At 37.1% G+C, this 19,062-nt stretch overlaps 1 protein-coding gene across 6 annotated transcripts in view; it reads right to left on the bottom strand.

Annotated features, from left to right (window-relative positions):
* The window catches only part of BCLAF1 (BCL2 associated transcription factor 1), a 30,716-nt gene extending 12,494 nt beyond the window's left edge, over positions 1–18,222 (bottom strand). The window contains exons 1-9 of one of the 6 annotated variants that reach the window (XR_010750044.1): positions 17,551–18,222; positions 12,824–12,899; positions 11,015–11,127; positions 9,171–10,079; positions 7,292–7,957; positions 6,962–7,131; positions 4,323–4,428; positions 2,561–2,645; positions 43–218 (exon numbers count right to left, since the gene is read on the bottom strand). Coding sequence is in view for 5 of the 6 variants with exons in the window: in XM_066373162.1 (XP_066229259.1) it covers positions 43–218; positions 2,561–2,645; positions 4,323–4,428; positions 6,962–7,131; positions 7,292–7,957; positions 9,171–10,079; positions 11,015–11,118 (2,216 nt within the window). In the remaining variant the exon portion in view is untranslated. Of the gene's footprint in view, positions 1–42; positions 219–2,560; positions 2,646–4,322; positions 4,429–6,961; positions 7,132–7,291; positions 7,958–9,170; positions 10,080–11,014; positions 11,128–12,823; positions 12,900–16,656; positions 16,779–17,550 lie in introns of those variants that run through there. The other 5 variants (XM_066373163.1, XM_066373162.1, XM_066373161.1 and 2 more) reach the window with 5 other exon arrangements.
* Between the last annotated feature and the right edge of the window lie 840 nt (positions 18,223–19,062).

Here is a 19,062-nt window from a genome sequence, read left to right as displayed (position 1 = left end):
ATTTAGAAGCTAAAACCTAATTCAGACAGTCTTAACAATTACCTGTCATCTTTGTACGATTTGTATTCCTTGTAATCTTTTGGAGCCTTTTCTTGCTTTCTTGACCCACTGGATTCCCTGGAGCCCTTGGAATCCCCCCGTTCTTTACTTCTTTCTTTTCTCCGACGATCAATGTCATGCCGAAGATCAGCAGAATCACACCTTAATTTTTTATCTCCCTATAAAAGACGTGTAAAGTAAATTTCAGAAGACAAAAAAACAAAAATATAGAGAGCCAAATTTTATGCCAGTTTCTAAAGTGTCATTTTAGGATCAGAAAAAAATGGATCATAAACTTCTTTCATACTTAAGTTTTTGTTAAAAAATGTACTTGGTTGTTTTTACTAAACATTTGTGTACACAAGTGCAATAAGATTGGGAAAATTATTAAAATCTAATTATCTTGAAAATTTTCCTAAATTTTTATTCAAAGCAATCCATAAACTTTTGTACAATAAAATGATTTATTACTCTACCCAGCAATTCTCATTATCATCCCTTATCCTTCCTAATAGCATTTTTTAAAAATAGTTGAACAATGACAAAGATGATAATCTTTAGCTGTGATGTAGCCTATAAAGTTCAAGTATCCTAAATTAATGGTTCTAATTACTTAAACCTCATCATTAAGCTGTTTCCAAAGAAGTTGACAAACGCAATAAAAACCACTTAAAGTAAGAACTGTGTCATTTCCATAACATGCAACTGGAATGATTAATGAAACCAACTGAAGTTAAACAGGGTAGAAACAAAGCCAGAAAGACATTATTCCCAATCCTGTACTCAGTATCTTGGGCCATATATTGCCCTTTCTCAATTCAGGTATTGCAACGGACATTAGTTTAACTGGGTCACAATTCACCTCCTTCTTGTTCCAATTGCTTTTTCAAATACTATATAATTTAGGAAGATGGAAAGAGGAATCTAGGAATGAAGAAAAATTACACATCAGTAAGATGCTAATAATGTGGACATCCTTGCTAGTATTCAACAATAAGTAGTACTGGGAAGTCTAGCTATAATATTCATAAGCATTCATAAACCTGAAAGTATAAAGTATCTCCAAATAATATCAACTACTCACCTATTTGCTCCCAGGCTAACCAAGGGAAATCTAATCAAGAGCTAAAACCTTCCTATTCACCTAGGTATTACCAAGCCCAGAAGTAGTAACAAGCTAAAGGAAGTAAAAATAGTTTGTAAACTCCAACCTATATGTATATATACGACACATCAACATACATGTTAAGTATCCATTCAGGTAGGAATATGAAAGATAAAAAGCAATATCCTCTTATCCATCCATCAGTAATCACTATTTTTCCTCAAAATCAGTATCTGGTCTGAGGAATTAAGAGAAGCAAAATACTCAGTGTCAGAGCACAAAGTGTTGGCAAAACAAAACCAACACTGAATCCAAGGTACTGAAAGTAAAAGCCAAAATTAGTATTCACTTCTCAATATCGGGTTTTCCAAGATCAATATGCCCCATGCAAAAAAACCATTTTCTAAGTTCTAAATTCCATTACATTTAAACATCTGTACACAACTATTTAAAAAAGCTTCTAGTAATAAAAAGTGCCAATGTTTTCCTAATACCCCATCGTTTAGTAACTGTACAAACCGGATGAATTCTCATCTTTCTGCTTGGAAAACCAACATCTAAGAAGCTAAATGTTTTCCAAGTATCAGAGATAGTATTTAGTGACAGCCAGAACTGGAACAACACAGTACTTCATAGTCACCTAACCTTTTCATTACAATAGTTGCTCCTTCTCTACTCTTCCCCCTATACTTCCCCTAGACTTTTATGGCCTATCACGACTGGCCTACCCAGAAAATGTCAATTTCAAATCATCAGAGTATATCATGGCCCCTTAATGACTGAATTCCATTTTCAAAGACCCTCCCCAAAGCCAGTCATTCACAAGTTCAAGTTTAACATTTGTCCTCCCAAATCCGCAATTCTAATAGTGACTCCAAACATTCATTTGTAAATCAACTCTTAGCATGCTTATATCTTAGTCCAGATCAAAAATGCCCTGTACCCTAGGATCAATTCTGTGAAGAGCCTAGTTATCAACTTGAGCACAAATAAATCAAGAAATATTTATTCTAGTTCATCCATATCACCTCAAAACTATAATTTATAGAAAACAATATAATTTATATCATTGCTTTTATAACTTTTGTCTACCCATTGGTTCTTAACCCTTTTCTTAGAAGTAATTTCTTTCATTAGCATTTTTAAAAATCACTCTTGATTTGGGGAACATTTGAGATCTTGCTCTCTTTCTCTCTTTGCATCTGTCATGTCAATAGTCTGGCTCTAGTAAGCTCATAAAAATTCTCAAAAAACAAAACAAAAAAAAACATTCTTGGTTTAACTTCGAAACATGGTATAGTGTCAGCTTAGTATCTTCTAGGAAGGAACTGTGTGTGAGTGTGTGTGTATTTATAAGTTAAAAACAAAATATCAGTAATCATTTTGCCTAAACTGTTTTGTACAAACTGAACATACCTTTTGAATTTCTTCTTTAAAAACTCTCTCTTCCCCTGCTAAACGGGTATGCTTCCTCAGGGCACTTGGAGAGATGTCAATTCTCCTTAATGTAAAAAAAATTCTATTTGTAGTCAAATTAACTTAATGGTTCCCAAAATTTCTCAGAATTTTTAATTTTTGTAAAGAAAGTACAAGACAGTTATTTCTCTACAATCAACTAATCTAGCACAATAAAACTATTCATCTAATCACTAACAAGCAATTAAGAATAAGATTCCCATTAAAAATAAATTAAAATGTTTCAACCAGATTATTTATATAAATGAAGCTTGATCTTTTAAGAAAATAAACTTATTTTAATATCAAAAAGGGAAATGGTGTGATCCTGGCTGGGTGGCTCGGTGTATAATGCATCATTCTAGCAGACCATGGACAGGGATTTGATCCCCAGTTAGGGTAGCACATAGGAAAAGCAATCAGTGAGTGCAAATAAAAATCGAACAACTAAGTGCAACAAGTCATTGCTTCTCTCTCCCACATTCTCCCCTTCTCTTGGTCTCTCAAATCAATGGGAAAAAAAAAATTTTTTTTTAAATGTTTTGATTAAACTGAATGTTATCATTTTAGTATCATCATACAACCACAATACAAATATAATCAATACCCTAATAATAAATAGAATTATTCCTAAGTGTCCCCAGTATTTTAAAAAATTCAATGGATCTTGTTTTATTCTGTGCCTCTCCTTGCCTTTTAAATAAGCCAGTGTTAGTTCCAACTTCCCAGTGCTCTTGAACAGTCATCACCAAAACCACATCTATGTAATAAGCTTAGTGTTATATACTTTATAACCAATGATGTCACCACTATCCTTATTTTATAGATGGAAAAAAAACTAATGTTCATAGATTAAATAACTTGTTCATGACAATGCAATGAAGTGACACAGCCAAGATTTCAACATACTTGTCTGACTCCGACGTTCATACTCTTTTCATGAAAAACAGTTCTAGCTCTCCACCAAGCATTTTTATTTTACACGTATATTAAATTAAAGGGTTACTCTCGCATCCAACCTTCTCCCAAAAACCAACCATAACTATTTATATATATTAGAGAGAAAGAGGGGGAGAGGAAGTGATAGGAAGAGAGGCAGAGTGAAAGAGAGGAAGGGTGGCAAGGAGAGTGAAGTATTCATTTGTTGTTCCACTCAGCTGTGCATTCACTGGTTGCTTCCCAAATGTACCCTGACCCAGGACTGAACCCACAACCTTGGCATTTCAGGACAACACTCGAACTGGCCAGCATCTGTGGTACTACTTTAATTCTATACTGGGGAGTGATAAAAGACTTTTAAATTCTAACCAGTTTAAACCAAATAAACTGAAAATTAAGAATAAACAATAAATTACAAACTTTTCAAGACTGGACATATGTTTATTCAAGCTATAAACCAGGAATAAAACAAAGTTCATTTGTATCATGATGCTAGCATAGTTTCAATATACTGTATTTTTGGCTCCATAAAGACACACCTGACCATAAGACACACCTACGGTTTTAAGGAGGAAAATAAGAAAATATTCTGAACCAAATGGTGTGTTAAAATGTTTAATAAAAAACCGTATTTTTCGCTCCATAAGACACATGGGTATTTTCCCCTCCACTTTTGGGAGAAAAGAAAAGTGCATCTTATGAAGCAAAAAATAAGGTCATCTTGTTTAAACAGTGTCTTCCTATCAAAATAGCCTTTTATACACCCACCCAAGAGTCCACATACCTGTGTATCTCAGGGCTCTTTTGCCGGGTACTATGTTCTTCAGTGGCTTTCTGATAGGAAGTGAACCTCTCGTTTAGGGTCATCGCAGGTGATTTGAAGTATTGCTCTGTTGGTTTAGGAGAAATACTGCCCAATTAGTAATATTTTCTTTAAGAGTGATTTTCATTTGTGACAGAAGAGCATGTAGCAGGTGAAAAGAAAATAAAAATACTCAAGAAACCTAGCAGAAGAGAATTAAGTGTTACAAAGAGATCCTTCTACCTTGACCCTTTTATAACTCTTTTATCTCAACAAGAAACTGATACAAAGTTCCTTACAGGTCCCTATCAGTACTGCATATTCAAAAACAAGAGATTAAACTGAGAGTTTAATTCCATTTTTATAATACACTACTTTTCTCAAACAGAAAAACAGTATGTGAATATCCTTATCCCTTGCCAATATGAAAAAATGTTACTTCAAGTATTTATTCATTTGCAGAAAATACTGAAATAACTACAGACCTGATTTTAGTAAGCTAATAAAATTATTTCATCAAGACTACATTGATAACAAAAACTGTATTAAAAAAACCCTAAATACTGCTATTTCAATTAGGAAATACTTTTCAATCAATTAACATTCACTAATTATTCAAAAATCTGGCATTTGGCAAACCTGACAGCATATTTGATATTAATGCCTTGTCTTTTAAGTTTTAAAATCAGTGATACCAATACTGATTAATTTTTAGACCAGTTCAAGATATGCTGTAAATGTAAAATAAAAAGACGTATTACATTACGAAGCAAACTATCTGCTTAACAGGTCAACATACATCTGGGTCAACTTACCGCCCAATATCCAGCACATGTCTCATAACCAATCATTAAAACTTGAAACGGCCACTACAAGGGTAGTGCCTCAATCATAATTCCATGAAACCCAGGAATTTGAGCTAGCAACTCAGTTTTTATGCCATTTTTGCCAGGAAGACAGAAGATTCAACTTTGCCTGTATCTTTCAACAGCTATTTTACTTTGAAACATGGATTTTGCCATTTCAAAACATATTCCAGGACCTAGTTACAATGAAAAAGAAAACATCACTGGGCATTTTCAGCTCTAGATTAAGTAAGAGCTGTTTAGATCGGTTGCACAATACCAATAATAAAACATACTACAGTCCTTTAAAAAAAAAATGAAAAAGGAAAAATTTTATCAAAATCTGATCTCAAAATCCAGCAGTAAATTGTAAAATGTGGAGACAGGTCAAAAAAAAGTAAAGAAGAAAAATGCTAGTGTTTCATATTTTATGTACCACAGTAATATGGTCACAAACTGGTTCACATACCTAGTTATAGACAAATAACAAAACTCTTGTTACCAGGTTTAAGTAATTACAGTAAAAAATAAATTAATCAGTTTTGTAATATCAAGTGCATAAAGAATTACTAGGACAAGTGCCAGTTATTACAATAAGTTTTCATGTCAAAAAGACAAACCTTTTTTAAAAAAATGGCTTTTATGAACAAAAGCCAGGAAATTCCTGAGTTAAGAAACTATTTCATAATATGCTGCCTTTTTTTAAAAACAAAACTTCACCTAATTGCCTAAAAATGTCATACACTAAACCAGGGGTCCCCAAACTGCGGCCCCCTGAGGCCATTTATCTGGCACCGCCGCACTTCCAGAAGGGGCACCTCTTTCATTGGTGGTCAGTGAGAGGAGCATAGTTCCCATTGAAATACTGGTCAGTTTGTTGATTTAAATTTATTTTTTCTTTATTTTAAATATTGTATTTGTTCCCGTTTTGTTTTTTTACTTTAAAATATGTTCAGTGTGCATTGGGATTTGTTCAGTTTTTTTTTATAGTCTGGCCCTCCAACAGTCTGAGGGACAGTGAAATGGCCCCCTGTGTAAAAAGTTTGGGGACCCCTGCCCTATACCTTTGAAAATAATTACTTTAGCAATTTTGATGCTAGAATTACATACTGGTGAAAATAGCATATCACTATTTTAGTTGAAATGAACATCTTTATCATTTTTAGTATCTAAAGAAATATAAATATCCTAACTAGTCATTATTCATGTAATCACTACTAATCTAATATACTCTTAAATTTCTTGAACTTGTTTCCCCTTTAAAAATAACATCTTTTCCTTGTTTATTTATCATGTAAAAAAGCAACACAAAAACAAGCTAGGAAATTAAGACACTTCCCACTGGTTTCAGGTTTTAAAAGTTGAGAAAAATTCTTAATAATATTCAACAATACTACTTGACTGCTGTAAATCTATGCCAAGAGTACATTGTAAGTCATACATATGCATGCAATGGAAGAGATTCTGTAAGTATTCTGCACTTCAAATACAGTATAATGGAAAATTTTAAAAAGACTTAGCATTAAATAAATCTGCATCATGCTTTACCATGATATAACTTTTAGGGTGGATTTTAACTCCTAACATTTTAATCACTTTTTATTAAATATCTTCCTGGTAGTAAGAAACACTCATTTCATGAAACACTCCTTTTCCCCAATTTTTAATGGTGTCTGTATACTTGCTATCATTGGGGTACATTAATTGTTAAAGAACAGCTGTTCATTTTATTTACAGGAGAAATTTAATTTACAATACTCAACATACTAAACATACCTTTAACATGATGAACCAAGGATACAATGTGCTGAATAAATGACTCTGAAGTGCTTTTGCTGGCCTGTGGCAACTTAATGTGGTCAAAGATGGACCGGAATTCTTGCTCCTTCTTGACAGAATGGACAAGTGTACTAGCAAGTAGCCTGTCTTTAGTCAAGGAAGCAGGTCTGGAACATAGGGGTAAAAACACACATACAAACAAAACATACCATTGGTTTGAATAGGGAAATGGGAAATATGTTCTGAAAATAAAATTAACTGAAATTATTAACTAACCACCCATATTTTAAAGGTTATTTTATTTACTGGACATCAATGTGGAATTACCTGTTGGAATCATCAAGAGGAACAGGGGCCATTTTCAGTTTGACTTCAGGACGATGAGAATCACTGGCTATCATTTTGATTCTAAGTGGGCTCTCCTCTCTGAAGGTAGACTTTTCTCGTGCATCCAGATTCTTGTGTAGAGGAGGACTGTAATCAAAGAGGTCTTTGAGCTTTTCAGACTTTACCTGCTCAGGTGACTGAGTTTCTTTCTTTACTGTTATTCTCTCAGAATTTTTGTCGTCTTCCTTGTGCTTATCTTTTGTACTGCCAGGCCTTTCTACTACATATCCAGTCTCTTTAAGTTTATAATTTTTTTCTTCTCTAAATCCATCACTGTCTCTATTGCCTTTCAGCGAAACTTTGGACTTGTACTTGGGTCCTTCCTCCTCAGTATTCCGGTGAGACGTAGTAGCAAAATTTTTACCCTGATCTGCAAGGACTGACTTCCTGAACTGTCTATAATCCTCGGTCTCCTCTGTGTCATCCCCTTCTGAATCATTAAACTTTTGTTTTCCAGACTCTTTATCACTGAAGTAATCTAGAGCTTCCTGATCTTCCCATTCTCCCTCTGCCCTCCCTTTCTCTGATCCTTTCTCCTTCGGAGCCTCTTTGTCCCTGGTATTACCCCTATCAAGCAGGAATACTCTAGACTCTTCATCTGTGAACCTGTGAATAAGCAAAGAAGAGGATGGTAACTCTGGATTGCATTCACTGTGGATAACTTGCATACTTAAATGTGCTGCCCAATACCACAGGACCAGCAGTAAGAGAGAAAAAAGCCCTATGGAATGTGACTTCAGATTTCACTTTTAAAAAATAGTAAAGGCATCCATATAGCACTTGGGTACTGAGCTTTTAAATAAATTTTGTAATAGACTTCCTGAAGTTTAAAAAGTAAAGCCATTCTCAAAAACCAGTTCTATATAGTCAAGAGTCCACAATTCTGCACTAACAAATCCAAATTTTCAGATTCTGTAACATTAACACAGCTTAAGTTTAATTTCTGAGGCTGAGAACCACATACTTATCTATTATCATTCTTCTTACAATTATACACAAAATTTAAGATTACTTCATTTATTTATCCACTAATAGAGTTCACAAAAGTGTACTTCAATGTATTTGTTAACATTAAATAATATATCTAAAAATGAAACAGCTCCTATATACTTTGCTGTAGAAAATGATGATTTCTGGCAATATAAGTACAAATGATATATCAAATTCAATGAGAAAATTATATCTAGATTACACAGCTCTGTATAACACAAACAGCATGCCTGCTCTATTTCCTTGCTTTTTAAGTTGATCACACTACATTAGCAAACATTGGAAGTATTTTTAGCAACACAATTTAAATTAGAACTTAAAGAATGTTTAAATATCACAAAGGTCAGTAAGAAATAGTTATTTTTCCTAGTCAGGCAGATTATTCAAAATTGGTAGCTGGACTGTACCACACAAGAAAAAACATGAACTAGAGTTGCATTATTTATGTAGGTCACATTACAATGCTGAAGAGAACAAAATAAGCTTTCAATACTCTAACATTACAAAATTAATCTAAATTGTTTTGTTTACATATTAGTTATCAGTCATGCTTCTCAGTACTCAAATTTTTCCTTGTCTACATTCTTAACTCTGAACTTACCAAAAATGGGTAAAATTAAAAGGAGGAATATAAATTAGTTTCTGTTAAAACATTAACTTCTAGTATTAAGGAGACAAAAACAATCTGGAATTAACTTATAAAGAAGGAAGTAATGGGTAAAAATAGCTCAATACGTATCACAATACAATGTTTATTAGGCTTATAAATCCAAATAGAACTCAAAGAACAAGACTCTTAATATCTAAAGATCTCTACTTTAGTCCTTACCTTTTTAAGAACTTGCCCGTCTTCGCAGTTTCCTGATCGCCCCCGTCAGGGTAAAACGAGGAGCGCCCCCTAGCCTCGTCTCGTGGAGCACTCTGCGGTGGGATTGTCTTTGCAGGGCTTCTTCGGGAAGGGATGTGATGAATTGGACTATTCTGAGAAGGACTGTATCGACTAGATCCATTTCCAACAGAACCAGATCCAGACCTTTCAGGACTATGCTGAATGGAATGTGAATGCTGAGAGGGGGTGTTTTTTGCAGAGTGGACTGTACTGAGCATGGGCGCATCAGAGCAAGATGAACTCTGACTAGGTGGTGTAGCAATCGGTGAAGGACTATGGGGTGATCTGGGACTATTATCATAAGCTGAAAGGCCAGGCCAAATATCACCAGATGTGGCTGATTTATTAAAGTCATCAATAGATTCAGATGGGTCATGTTCAAATGTATCTTTCGGTTCCTCCTGTGATTTACTTTTCAAAGGACTCTCTTCTTGAGGCTCCCCTTCAGATTTTTTGGTTTGTTTTTCCTGAGACCCTCGTCTTTTAGAGACAGGAGATTTGCTATATGGGGATGAAGAACGAGAAGAGGATGACCTCGGAGACCTAGAAGATCTGTATGAACGGCGAGATCTGCTTCGGGATCTTTGAGAAGAAACAGATCTTCTTTTTGGACTCCTGGAACGTGAACGGCCTCGTCTAGGACTCCTAGAGTGTCTTCTATTCCAAACAGGTCTATAGCCACCTCGATGATATCTACCTCCTCCACCTTGATAATACCCTCTGCCCCTTCCTCTGTACCCATAAGGTCGCCTCATTCCTCTATTGTTTCTGTAATCTCGCCGATAATCTCTAGAATAAATACGATCTCTACTACGAGATCTTGAATACGTCCTGGAACGAGACCTAGAACTAAAAATGAAATAAATATCAATGCAATAAAAATAAACTATTTCATCCTACTATTCTATATACTATGGTTTGAATATAACACATAAATCAATTGTCAAAGCTAAAAATGTACATTAAAAAACAACTCCACTCATGTATACAAAAGTTTACTGTTTTCAATGAAAAAAGTCTCATTTCTAAGGTAAATACTGAGAAAATAAATTAAAGGCCTTAGAAATGAAGGCACAGAAATGGGGGAAAAAGACATATCCAATAGAACATACTAACAAATTATAGTACATTTAAGCAATCACATAGATTGATAGTGAAAAAGAATTTTTAATGGCACAGAAAAATGCCCATCAGTGAAATATCACTGGCCAAATGCATACATACATAATATAAAGTTAGGATCAAAAAAATAATACAGGGTAAAAAGGCATAAACTAGTATTAATTTTTAATGAGATTATGATTACCTTCATTTCCACTTATGGTTTCTATTTCCTATGCTAAATATGTATTACTATTTAAAAACAGACAATAGGAGTTAATCACTTTTAACAGAAATAAAAACTTATGAAGACCCAGAGTCAGAAATAGCAAAATTTTGTGAAATAATATAGAGGTTGTTCATTGCCAAATAATTATTACCTTACCCAATGTACCTCTTAACATATAAATAGAAAAAACCCATCATGTGGTGCACAATACAGTAAGAATCTGAGCTAAAAATCAGATTAGCTAGATTCTAATCAAAGCTTTGCCACTTACTACCTTACAATTTGGACAATTCTAAATTTCTCTAACTCTAAAATAAGGGCAACAACAAATCAATTTGACAGGGTTCTCTGAAAATACAATATATTAATAAATTTAGCACTACGTCATATACAATAAGCACTGCATAAATATTAGCTGATTTGATTATTAAGACTTAAAAGCTCAACAATTCACCTGTATCTCTTCTTTCTAGAGTGTGACCGTGATCTTGATCGAGAACTAGACTGTGATCTAGACTTTGATCTTGAAGAATGTGATCTAGAATTAGAGCGACCCATTTCTTTTTCCTAAATGAGAGACCAAAAAAGGTTAAAAACCACAATTGAAAAAGTTTCACATTATGGAACTTATTTTCAGATACAAATGGAATTTCACAAGATATAAATTTCTCAAGGATATCATCCAACATCCTTCTTTTCAAATGAGTACTAAGACAGTCAATTATTCCTAACTAAAACTGTATTATATATACTGAAGACACAAGAGAAAATTTCTATGGACTGCTTCACCTACGTGCCTCAATCCCAAAGGCAGCAGCTACAAAAGTCAGAAAGGGTAATGGTATCAGACTGCAGCAGCATATTAAATGTTATTCCATGCCCAATACAAATGTCTATCTCTCCTGTAAAAAAAGATCAATAATACCAGAGTATTACATATAAGGAACCTTAAACAAAGAAAATACAAGTGGCGTAACTCAAGAAAAATAAACCTATCAGACTGTCATCACAATGTTTTATCGCCTTGAAATGGGACTAAATTGACTGTTCCATGTATATAATACTGCCTGGAATGGTGGGTAGTCTCCTAGTAGAATAAAGGCCACTAAATCTCTGAACAGCTGGAGTCATGGATCTACTCTCAATAGTCATGACTTGCAGAATAAAAATGAACTTATGTGACAATGTTTGGTATACCCAGATGAAAAAAAAATACAAGATAAAGAAAGTGGAGAGATTGCTGCAATAAAAAATGGAGCTACAAGAAAAAGAGCTACATAACAGTATTCTAACTCTTCTAAACACTATTTAGTAAGTATCCAATCAAATTTCATAAATCAGTAACAGTACTAATTTATAAGATCTACTCTTCATAAAATTTTATTTACATATATAACTCAAGTCTATTTCTGCTACGATTATTTCCAAATTTCCACTAACTTATTACTCAGAATTAGTAAGTTTCTATAAAAGTGATTTACTAAACTTCAAACGGTCTGCAATTGCCATGTATTTAAAACCATTTCTTTTGCAACCAAATATTTCTGAAGGCATCTATTTTACCTATCTTAACTTTGCTTAGTACTATGACAGTGACACAGTATTTGAAATCACTAAGATAAGTTAACTTATAGAAGAGTTGATGGCAATGTCCCCATACTTCATCAAAAAACATAACTGACAAATTCAAGGTTTCCAATACTTATTTCAAAATAAAACATAACTCTACTCAAACAGACAAATATCAGCTTTGTCTTCTCTCACTTTTTATTCTAAGTAAGAAATACACAGACATTATACTCCTCAGAATTGTAGTGAGGACCAAATGAGTTGACACATATAACAGACTTAATAGCAATTAACTTTAATTACATTAACACCAAGGTAAAAAGAAAAATGCTAAGTTATGGAACTCTTCTTTCAGGCATAAAGAAAGATCAGTTAAACAAGGTGGACAGTTTTGTCTTGCTTTTGTCATCCTTTTAAATAACTTTGTGTGGTCTGAGTCTTTAAATATGTAGATGTGTTTATAGAAGTAGAAGTAGACACAACTAAGAACTGCAGAAGACAAAGAATCTTTTCCCCAAAACTAACTTTTAAACTCTGGCTTACTTCATACAAGTCACTAAAACAAGACAAAACAAAGCAAAACAAAATCTTCAGACCACATCACTTTTAGTCATTCAGTCTGAATCATGAGTTTAATATTCACATTTTCAAAAAATAAGCCAAGCTAACAACTAGAAAAATGAATGCTATATACCTTGGGTGTTTTGCAGGATCGAGCAGTCAAGTCTTTGAGATACTCAAATTCTTCGTGGAGAGTGTTCTGCAATAAACTGGCAAAAATAAAAAAAATAGAATTTGATTTATGAAAAATTAAATATCTAGTTTACAGTGTCTTGTATTCAGCAATGCAATCAACATTTCTTTTTTGCAATAAACTTTTTTTCTTTAATATATTATTTATTGATTTTACTGAGAGAGGAGGGGTGGGGTGGGGTGGGGAGCAAGAAGTATCAACTCATAGTTGCTTCATAGTTGTTCATTTGTTGCTTGTCCTATGTGCCTCCACCAGGCAAGCCCAGGGTTTCTGCCTGGTGACCTCAGCATTCCAGGTCAACACTTTATCCACTACAACTCCACAGTGCCAGGCTGCAATAAACTCTTTAAAAAGGCACTAATGATTTCCAGGGAGGGGAAACCGACTTAGGAAATAAACTTAACCACAAAAGCTTCAAGACCTTAACTTTTTGTTTTAATCAGAATGCAACAGTATCATGAAACTGAGAGCACCTGCTTGAATTCTCATTTTAGTAATGTGGGCTTTACAAAACAAAACATAAACTATGCTGTCATCCTATGAGAAAATCCAAAGGAGCTAACATTATGCCATCTTGTCATATCAATGTAGTTAGTATTCTTACTACTATATAACTCATCTAAAATAAGAGTTTATTTTAATGCTCTGCTACTTAACTTATTCTCTCTTGGCCACTTTCCCTCACACAGTTTAGCCTCATCTGAAAATGATTTTTTACACTTTATACATCAGCAATCACAGTAACTCTAAGCTTTGTGCCTAAATGCATTTTGATACATGTAATATAGCAGACATTCTAATAAAAGGACAGCTAGTAAATTAAATACCTACTTGAAGCCAATCCTCTTCCTCAACTAATTTACTGTTATTACTCAAATAAATTCAAATTTTGCATAAAATTTTGTTACCAGTACTGAATCAGCCTTCTGAGTAACATTCAGTGATTATCAATTACATGCCAAGAATAGTCTAAAATCACTGGAGGAACAAAAACTAAGGAATACAATATATGCCTACACTCAAGGAATTCATAAAAAGACATACATGAAAAAAATACACACCTTTCTCCCCTTCACTTTGCTATTTCTAGTGTTTTTTTGGAACTTCAAAAAATCATGACAGCAGAGAGATTTGGCAATTGGCTTTTGTCTGGGTATATAAAAATTAAAATTAGCCTTTTAGATTTGTTAACTAAAATGAACCTTATATGACTTCCGCAGTGAATCTCAGTAGTGTTGGACTTCTAGGTCAGAAGAAAGTTTCATAACACACCAATTTAGACTACTTTTTCTTTGTCCACTTGGAGGAGGTTAATGTTTTGTCTTTTGGGTTTTTTTTTTTTGTATTTTTCTGAAGCTGGAAACGGGGAGAGTCAGACAGACTCCCGCATGCAACCGCGCCCAACCGGGATCCACCCGGCACGCCCACCAGGGGCCACGCTCTGCCCACCAGGGGGCGATGCTCTGCCCCTCCGGGGCTTCGCTCTGTGGGGACCAGAGCCACTCTAGCGCCTGGGGCAGAGGCTAAGGAGCCATCTCCAGCGCCCGGGCCATGTTTGCTCCAAAGGAGCCTAGGCTACGGGAGGGGAAGAGAGAGACAGAGAGGAAGAGAGGAAGGAGAGAGGGAGGGGTGGGGAAGCAGATGGGCGCTTCTCCAGTGTGCCCTGGCCGGAATCGAACCCGGGACTTCTGCACGCCAGGCCGACGCTCTACGACTGAGCCAACCAGCCAGGGCAAGGAGTTAATGTTTTTAAAAATATAAATAGGCATGTACTTTAGAAATCCTTTGTTTCTGATCATGGCCTTTTGTTTTTGCTAGTTTTTTACATTTTAATGTTTCCCTCATTCACTAGGTCCCTATTCTTCCTTCCTAGCTTCTCTCTCTTAATCTCCCCTGGCAGTTGGGTCATAGGTATATAGGGAACATTGTTCTTGGTTTACTAGTTTAAATCTATAATTTCCTCTACTTTGTATTTCTAATTTTGTTGCTTTTAGATTGGATTGAATAAGTTGGTGAGTCACAGATTTTCATTGGAATGTAGCCTGTTAGACTAGTAGATATATATTCTTTTCACAATCTATAAATATACTCAAGTATCCATACTAAGAAAATGATCATATGTAAAAAGACACATAATATATTAAATATATAATATTTAATATAAGTATTTGACAAAGCACTGTGCTAGGCAGCGGTTCCAACCTGTGGGTCGCGACCCACAGGATGAGAACCGCTGGTGCTAGGTATTATGGAAACATGACTATGTAAGAGATTCCTGCCCTCCAAAAACCAACTAGAGGAAAATACCTAAATCATAACAAGCTACAAATCTAAATAACAACCATTCGCTGAGAACTGTGCTATGTCTTTAAAATCACCTCATTTAATCATCTCACAAGCTATATTTAATCCCATCTTTCACTCCAAGCTTTCAGAATTCCTTTGAATTTATTAGGTGCCTAATACACATCAGGCACTGTTATTCTAGGGTTTAGAAATAAGAGCATTTTAATGAATATTTTGATTCCCTATCTACATCTTTGTTAATTAACAACTGTAAATTACACAGAATTCACCTCGTATTCCACTAATTTTGTTTTGTTTTGTTTTTTACAGAGACAGAGAGAGAATCAGAGGGATAGATAGGGACAGACAGGAAGGGAGAAACGAGAAGCATCAATCATCAGTTTTTCGTTGCGACACCTTAGTTGTTCATTGATTGCTTTCTCATATGTGCCTTGACCGTGGGGCTACAGCAGACCGAGTAACCCCTTGCTCAAGCAGCAACCTTGGGTCCAAGCTGGTGACCTTTGCTCAAACCGGCGACCTCAGGGTCTCAAACCTGGGTCCTCCGCATCCCAGTCCAACGTCCTAGCCACTGAGCCACCGCCCGGTCAGGCCACTAATGATTTTGAGTGTAGTTTCTGTAAACTCTAAACCCAAAGTTCTATGTAGAGCTGAAAAGACTTTCTCCTTTTCTACAAGTCTGCTCATCACAAAGGAGAATCTAACACAACTTACGTACCTAAGTCACTCAAATTCAACTAGAATTGAGCTCACCAACTGATAACCTTTCACAGCTCTGTTACAAGTCCTAAAACACTATTCTTGCAAATAAAAAAATCAGCTCTAGCTACATATCCTTTGCCACCATTTCAATTATCTGAATTAAGGGGAATTCCACATTTTATAACAATGCAACACTAGAAGCATAGTATCCTTAAAACAAGATGCTACAAGTCATCAGAAGAAAAACTTGAAATCCATTCATCTGAGTTACATCACACACAATTCTTCCCATCAAATTATTTATCCTGGATTGGTTAGGATCACATAAAAGCAAACTTGTAGCGGTTTTTCCTATGTAAACGTTCTTGTCTAAACAGTGGCCCACCATTCCAACTAGACTCCAATTGGAAAGAGAATTCACACGAGGGATAAGGAATTGTTCTGCTTTTCAATTCTCCTCCCCAAAATTTAAAAGGCGCTGCTACCAAAAAAAAAGGAAAAAAAAGATGTCTGCATTAGCTAATCTTTTTGTACCAGGTTTGGTCATTAATTTTTTTTAAATTCTAAAACGCTTTAAAAACTAATTTTAATGTAGAAAAATAGTTGCCAGCACTGCTGCTAGATTCTAATGGGATAAATCTTTAAAGTAAATGAAGCAAACTTACGGACTTTAAATAAAATGAGGGCCAAGTCCCTAACCTCAACTCACCACTCCGACCCATTTACCCCACCGAAGACCCGATCACGGCTGCAAAATCCCTTACACGATACCAAGGGGTGAACCACTTGCTGAGAGGTCGTTGCTTCGCTTGTACTACCGAAGAGCTAGCTGCCTTTTCAGCCCAGGAGCCACAGGACCACTCTTAGAAGGATCAGCTAAGGTCCGGTCCCCAAGCCAGGAACCGGTAACCAGGCACCAACTCCTAGTCAACAGCGCACCGTTCCTCCAAAACAAAATGCGTTGCCAAGGAGACCGGAGATCACCCCGGAGAAAATGTTCCCGCAACGCCCAAGGCACCAAGCTGGATGCGGGAGTCAGTTAACGAGGCGCAGAACAGCATCCTACACAGAGTAAAATAACAAAAATGAAGCTTAAACCCACGGTAGCGTGAGGCCAGAGAAAAGGGGTCAACCTACCCCAGTGCACTGTTGCAGATCATAACTATTTTATCAAAGCCCCAAAGGCCGTGGAGAATCATGGCGAATCCAGCCAATAAGGAGAACCCAAGTTGCACCTCTCGCGACTTCGGGAGCCGTAGGCGGGGAACCGAGAAAGAAGGAAGAGCGCGTGCGCGGGCCAAGGGTTCCGTCGGGCGCGCGCTGGGGTCTGGCCCGAAGAAATGGGGGAAGGGTTGAAGAGGCTGATATGCGCACGCGCAAGGGAAGGCCGCGCGGTCTCTGGGTCTCGACCAGGTTCGCAGCTAGCCGCGCGCGCACCGTTCTCGCGGCTCAGCCTCCCCTCACCTTTTTACCCGTAGTGCCTCGAAAACCTGAGGGAAGCTGACGGAGCAATACAAAAATTACGGCACAACGTCCCCTCGGTTCTCCTGTCGCTGCCAACCCGCCGCCACTCACAAAAGAGTCAACAATAGTCACTCGTCCTCGGTATTCACTATCCTTGAGTGAATTCACTACCCTGAAAGCAGCACGAGGCCTACCTGACACGCCGAAGCACGGTCCCCGGGACTTATCTTCGTTGTAACTACACAGCGGCCATTTCCCGACTCAAGAGCGAGAGGAAAACCATAGAGCTACCTTCCACGCGCTAGCTCGCCTCCGTCACTTCCGACTTGGGGCGTGGCCCCTGGTGCCGCTAAATATCTGAGCAAGCCCCGCCCACTCTTCCGCCCTAAACCGGTTCCCCGGCCGCTGTTAGGACGTTCCCTGAGGCTTTGTGGGAAGTCTCGTGGCGGGTCTCGCGCGAAGTTCTGGCGACCCCGCCCTCCGGCCTTTAGCGGCCTCTTTGACACGACGGAGGTAGATAGTGGGCGGAGTGATTTGTTGGGGCGGTTAGGTGTCTTCCATGCACGGTGGTGTTCGTTGCTGTCACTTTCCAGCTTGGGGGGACCCTCCGAGCCTATCTTTTGTCCTCTTTTTTCTTCTTCTGGTACATTCCTTCTGTGGGGCCGACTCAGACCAAGGCAGAAAGAAAAAGACGATCTCACACTGAGGAAAAGACTGGGAGGCAAGAGGAGGTTACTAGCACATCTGTCTCCCTAGGCAGGAAGCTCCGAGTGTCTTCTTGGACGCCTAACTGGAAACGAGCAGTGTCGTTTTCGCTCTGATATGTGAGGTGCCAAATGCACATGGATAGTAGAAAAATGGCCACGATCTAAGTCCCTTTCCGGAGTGGCGTCTGACCAGCTCGGCTACCCCGACCGACGCGCAGCCGCAGAACTGAGGGGCTGAGGCTGGCCTGACGGTTATTGTCACAGGATGCTTCCGTCCTCGCGGCGCGGTGGCCGCTTTAACTGCCTCAGCGCCTCGGAACTTTGGCATAGGCGTCAAAATAAGGATCTTGTGTGTCGGCCGAAAAAAACCAACGTAGTTTAGGCTTAGGCTACCAAAAATATGAGATGATAAATAGGCAAGCCACGTTTAAATTGGAGGGAATATCAAATTAAAAGCCGTCGCACATTTCCTGTTAATACGTCTCTGAGCTGCACGTTCTTCCTTAGGGCCTATAACGTTATTTCATGTTTAGGGATGTAAACTACCCTAAGGGAATTCGAGTTGTAATTAGCAACCATTCTGTCAGTTAAATCCAGTAACTGGCCCTCCTTGTGAATTTAACTGGGTTTAGGGCACTTTCTCCTCACAATCCAATTTACCAGCTCAGTTAGAAAAAGTCCTTCATTTTCACGGGATGAATTCTCATTTTCTCTTACTGTACAGGCTGCCCATCACCACACCACCGTCAGAATGGGGGAGCGCTGATCGTTGACATAGGTGGTGCTCTGATAAGTCCCAAGCATTTAGTGGATGCTCAGTAAATATTGAATGGGTGGATTATATTTAAGGAATAAATAATCATTTATAGCTCAGTAAAACTCTTACTATTCTGCATGTATTTGGACGAGGTGTGTGTGTGTGTGAGAGAGAGAGAGAGAGAGAGAGAGAGAGGGAGAGAGAGGAGACCACTTTAGGGCTAACAGCGCTTATCCATTTTT

Source organism: Saccopteryx leptura, chromosome 3 (genome assembly GCF_036850995.1).
Source record: "Saccopteryx leptura isolate mSacLep1 chromosome 3, mSacLep1_pri_phased_curated, whole genome shotgun sequence".
Lineage (NCBI taxonomy): Eukaryota > Metazoa > Chordata > Mammalia > Chiroptera > Emballonuridae > Saccopteryx > Saccopteryx leptura.
Note: the sequence above shows the minus strand (reverse complement) of the source record. Positions and strands in the feature narration are given on the sequence as shown.